The 5494-nt window shown below is 45.6% G+C and overlaps 1 protein-coding gene across 1 annotated transcript; it reads right to left on the bottom strand.

Annotated features, from left to right (window-relative positions):
- Nucleotides 1-2352: 2352 nt before the first annotated feature.
- On the bottom strand, nucleotides 2353-5494 carry LOC138949812 (talin rod domain-containing protein 1-like). The gene is made up of 2 exons (XM_070321591.1): nucleotides 4645-5494; nucleotides 2353-3334 (listed from the first exon to the last, which is right to left on the bottom strand). The coding sequence occupies exons 1-2, from the start codon at nucleotides 5468-5470 to the stop codon at nucleotides 2817-2819; spliced, it is 1344 nt and encodes a 447-aa protein (XP_070177692.1). The 5' UTR covers nucleotides 5471-5494; the 3' UTR covers nucleotides 2353-2816.

The following is a 5494-nucleotide window of genomic DNA, read 5'->3' as shown; positions in this document are numbered from 1 at the left end:
GAACCATTCTCCCGGCACCTGAGAGAATAACAAGCATTGTACAGTAGTACCTGCCATATCCGGTCACCCATTAGTCATTGCAAAGGTGACCGCAAATATCAGGTGGCCGTTCATTACAGGCCCCCTCCTCCTCCAAAAAAAACCCCAAAACACGATCAAGTTTTCATGAAGAAAAGAAAGCGATCATCCACGAGCCGCCGATTCATTGTCTCTGTTAGTTTTGCTTTCGTTTATACATCTTAATTATTTGCGTGTTTAACTCGATCGTCCTGGCTAAGCTATTGTTTCGTATGTTACTATGTGTGTTGTTTGGATTATTATATATATGTATTTGAGTGTCAGATAAACAAGTGTTTCAAACTCACATCAGCTGTGATCGATCCGGAAGTGACTGCCGTAAATGCACATGTATGCGCATGTCTGTATTTACAGTTTGCGCATGCGTAAGTATTCATGTCGTCTGCTCGTGCTGTGCGTCTGTGCACACAACACACACCACAGGCGCTCGCCCGCGAAAGTGACCGTTAAATGGCCGCTCCTGTCGAGTAAGAGGGGCACCTTAGGGCAAAAATCAGTGACCGTTGACCGCGTCAGACAGGTTAACGCCCATTAAGAGTCAATTATAGAAGGAAAAATCATTAGTCATGGGAAAGCTGGCCGCTCCGGGCAGGTTCACGCCCACGAAAGGGCCGGAAATGGAAGGGACTACTGTAATTCAATCGAGTTTGCGTTTTAATGAAACAGATCCTGTGATTGGTCAGAATGCCCCAACTCATTAAAAATTACCGGTGACTAATTGTCGATAGTCACTCGCTAAAAAATCCATTAACAACCTGCTGGCGAGGCGCATTGATACAGCCTCAACTAGTCTCGGTTAGCTTTGAGGGTCATTTTACAAGTAGGAAATATGAAGGCCAACGAAATACCGAGACCATAAGGTATGCGAAGTGATGACGTCGAATACGTGACGTAAGTTGATGCATGAATTCTTCCAGACTACGTCAGTCAATTCCAAAGATCGCTTCTGTAATGAAAAGATTTGCTTTAGAGTTTGCTGTCCAGAAACCCGTCAAAAAAGAAGGGAAAATGTGTGTGAAAGAAAACAAAACAGGAGCAGAGTGATACGATAGGAATACAGAGACATTTGTTGGGACTTGACCCTTGTAGGTAGGTGGACTGAAAGTAGTGTGTGAACAGAACAGAACCAATTCTGTCTGTTTACAACCGCATGAAAGCAGGAAAGAGATCGTCGTCAGATTGAATTACAATAACATTAACACGCTTCCATTTGAAACTTCTCGGTCTTCATCGTGGATTGACGCCCTCCCAAAGTCTAATTGAAGCCCTCCGTCGCTTCGCTCCGTCGGGCTTCAATTAGCTTTTGTCGGGCGTCAATCCCCGATGAAGACCTCGAAGTTTCAAATGGAAGCATGTTAATAATGTGTAATTGAAATGAACAAGCGACTTTCATCCTCATCATTGTATACATTGACAGCGCTTACTTCCCTTTGGTTATTTGATCATTGAAGGAAAAGATAACAATAATTCTTGACACGGGTCTATGACTGCAAATCATGTTACTTAGGCCAAAAAGAAAAATATATGTCTGTTTCCGGTAACCCGACCGACCCTATTTTTAAGCGCCGACCCTAAAGGTTTTTTCGCTTTTCGCACCACAAAAAAAAAAAAATATGAAGTCAAGTATACTTTATTTAGTTTCAATACATCTAGGTCAAAAACATGTGCTAAATAATTGTAAGTAAACTAAGGAAGCGTTTAAAAAAAAAAAAAAACACACGTAAAAAGACCAAAACATAAGAAAAAGGTTAAAAAAAATTAAATAAAATAAAATTTTTTAAAAAAAGCCGACCGATCGACCCTATTTTTTTCGGCGATGTTACCGGAAACACATATTTTTCTTTTTGGCCTTATCTTATCGGCCCCCGGATCACTATGACAACAAAACATCAAACAGCACTGTCTACCATCACTACAGCAGTAGTACCTGCAATCAAATCATAAGGACACATCTTGAACCGGCTGAAAGTGTCCCTAAGGCCAAAAAGAAAAATATGTGTTTCCGGTAACCCGACCGACCCTATTTTTAAGCGCCGACCCTAAAGGTTTTTTTTTCGCTTTTCGCACAAAAAAACGGAGGTAATTGGTCGATGAGACTTCACAATCGAAGAGACTTACCTCCCGTTTCCGTCGTCATGCAAAAAAACCATGGCGGCCAATGACGCCGGGGAAAAAAAACACGTAAAAAGACGTTAACAAAACGTAAGAAAAGGGTAAAACAAAAAATTTAAAAAAATAAAATATAACAAAAAAACCGACCGACCGACTCTATTTTTTTCGGCGATGTTACCGGAAACAGACATATTTTTCTTTTTGGCCTAAAGCCTGTCCTTAACTGGGTGAAGTGGACTACGCGAAGTATATTTCGCAAAGCTGACAGTGACAGCACGAAGCTTCAGCACTAAGTTTTCGGTGTAAGACTTTGCGGAGTTGACTTCCGGCTCAGTTGAGGACCGCGTGAAATTGCAGGTAGCCTGTCATAAAAGTTCCTACTTGGGTCGCATTAATAGAAAAACGGGACAACCAAAAATGTCCTTCATCAGAACATGTCCTCTCCTCGGGGGGAGGGGCCTCACACTCACAGCATAGGTACCACTATGCCGTCTACTTAACGGCATAACATCATCGGCTTGTAGGGAAAAACACGCTGCACTTTCTGAACAAAACGCCTCACAATGAGAATGCAAACGTTGCAAGCACTGCAGTCGCACAGCCATCGGGTCAGTCAGAGAGTCCAGTCAATCGGACACACCAATATCACGTTCAAGGTCAGAAATGCTGCCCATGGAAGAAACTGATAGATTCAAGCTGGGAGAAGATGCCGTCATCCCCGACAAGACGGCAGCAACGTCGGGGCTTCCTGAGCTGCTCTTTGCATCATCCGAGCCGGTCTTCGCGTCGGGAGAGCCGGTCTCCCTTTCTGCTGAGCCATCGACACCATCAGGGGAGCTCACCCTGGCGTTGGCTGAGACATTGTCCGCATTGGAAGAACCAGTTTTCCTTTCAGGCGAGTCGGTTTTTCTTTCAGGCGAGCCGGTTTGCCTTTCAGGAGAGCCGGTCTTTGTGGGGCCCGAGCCGGTCTTTGGTTCAAAGTCACAGGAGAGGAGAAGATCCCTGAGTTTGGAGGAGGCTTTGTCAACGGAGTCGACACAGAGGCGGATGCGCTCCTTGTGCCGAGAGTTGCTGAGGTCGTAGACGAGATCACGGATTGCTTTGCACATCTGTATGCTGGCTGACACTATACTCATGGTCATACCTGCACACACACAAACGCTGGGTGAGTAAGCAAATCATTGTATGTGCTGTTCATACAAAAACTTTAGTAAGGCCAAACAAAAAAATAGGTGTGGTTACGGTAACATAGCCCCAAAAAAATAGGGTAGGAAGGTAGGCAATCACTTTTTTTTTTCTAATGTGTACAAATTAAACCTACTTGACAGGGAAATAAGTGTGCGACTCGAGCGCTGTCGCTTTCATTGCGTTTTCTGCACTCGTTTTGTTTTCGTTTTTTGACAAATGTAATGAAAAGTTATACTAGGGTCGGCCCCTAAAAATAGGGTAGGTCGGGTTACCGTAACCACACCTATTTTTTTTTAGGCCTAATCAAGGTGTTTCCTGGGTTTTTTTCAAATGATGCGATAAAAAGACAAACTTGAGTGGGAACAAGAAAGGGAATAGAATCTTCATTCTTTTATACATGTGGAAGAGGGAAGGGGTTAGGGTGGGGACCTGGTGTTTCAAAGGATGTGATGAAAAGACAAACTTTGCCATCATCTTTGGTGGGAACAACAAAGGTATGGGGTGTTGCACTTGATTCTGCTTTGCAGGGGGGAGGGGAATGACTGGGGGGGGGGGGGGGGGGGCGGGGCACCGGGGGTTTCAAATGATGCGATGAGAAGACAAATGTGGGTGGTAACAAGAAAGGGTATGGTATGGCGTTGCACTTGCACTAAGAGCGGCAAAATGGCTAAGTGTTTGTTCCAATGCTTTGCAGTTCAGAGACAGATAAATGATCTATTGTAATTCAGTTATTTTCACGTTCCTTTCCTTTTCATGTTAATTAAGAGATATAGACACAGTTCAACTCAAGTCAGACAAAGTCTTGTCTGAAAACAGGACTGTACAAGGGAGGCAAATGCTTCACAATACTCCATGATTACTTCCCTTGCCGGTCAACTCGCAAAAAAGCAGTTAAGTTGATAAAACACTGAAACATTCAACAACAACTAAAACAAAACAAATAAAACTTGCAAACAATGAAAATTGATGATCATTCCACTCATTACAAAATAAATACAACAAATGACTAGAGACAATGTTCACCCCTCTAAACTTGAGAGAAAGTATGTCATTCATCTTATTATTTGTATGCAGGAAAATACAAAGTGTGCAATCTCATGACCTCAAGTTACGTCTATGGTTTGCACTCAATTAAAAAATAAAAACAAAGCATGCAAACAATTAACTTAATAAACAAAACTATCATTTTACGTCTACAGATTACCGCTCACCCAGATTTTTCTCTCTCTACAGACTACAGTCTTCCTCTTTTTTAACACGCCTTACCTAGAACAGACTTGTGGGCTTCAGTGGCCTTGTCGGAGAGCTTGGCAGGCATGCCGACAAACTCTTCCTCCGAGGCGAAAGTAACGAGGGCACTGCTGGTCGCCACCACAGGGTCGCAGAACGCAATGATGCGCCGCAGGTGGTCGATGCTGGGACTAGACTTGAAGCGTTTGACGCTGGAGATGAGACAGCTGGTGGTGGACGTGATGCTCTTGATGCATAGCTTGAACTGATTCTGGTCGTCCACCTCGCGCGCGTTCTCGCTGGCGTAGCGACACACCTCCGTCATGGACGACAGAGCTCGCGAGATGGTCGAGCACAGGTCGACGAGAAGGTGAGTATCAAGGTCGTCCACGCACGACCGCTTCAGCCGCGAGCAGCAGAACTTGAGGTCGAGCTGAGCCTGGTGGAGCTTGTACTTGTTGACTACGCCCAGGGCAGAGGTCTGCGAGCGCTCAAAGTTGACCGCCATGAGGTAGGCGATGTGAGCGCTAAGTTCCGTCAAAGCCACCACCAGACCCCCTAACTCCTGCAGGCGAGCCGTAAACGCCTTCCACTGCACGGCGCCAGAGTGCGCCTGCGAGGCGATATCTCTCGACGCCATGAGGATGTGGTTGAGCTTGTCGATGACACGGTCGCGGTAGTGGAGGAAGGTCTCCCGCGACAGCTCCAGGTCGGTCTGGGCCGTGAAGACGGGTCTGGCCTCGCACGACAGGAGGAGGAGTTCCCCCACCGCCAGCATCTTGGAGTGGCACTCCTCGCAGAGCATGACCACCTCACGGCCATTGTGCCGACTCATCACCACCGCGGACGCTACCACCACCATCAAGGGCTCCTGCTCCCTGGCCAG

This window comes from Littorina saxatilis, linkage group LG16, assembly GCF_037325665.1.
Source record: "Littorina saxatilis isolate snail1 linkage group LG16, US_GU_Lsax_2.0, whole genome shotgun sequence".
Taxonomy (NCBI): Eukaryota; Metazoa; Mollusca; class Gastropoda; order Littorinimorpha; family Littorinidae; genus Littorina; species Littorina saxatilis.
The sequence above is the reverse complement of the archived record's forward strand: the minus strand, read 5'-3'. Positions and strand labels throughout refer to the sequence as shown.

Coding starts and splice junctions, on each gene's coding strand:
- LOC138949812 (XM_070321591.1), bottom strand. CDS start 5,470: ATGGTGGTGGTAGCGTCCGCGGTGGTGATGAGTCGGCACAATGGCCGT. Junction 3,335..4,644: donor AGCCCACAAGTCTGTTCTAG/GTAAGGCGTGTT, acceptor GTGTGTGTGCAG/GTATGACCATGAGTATAGTG.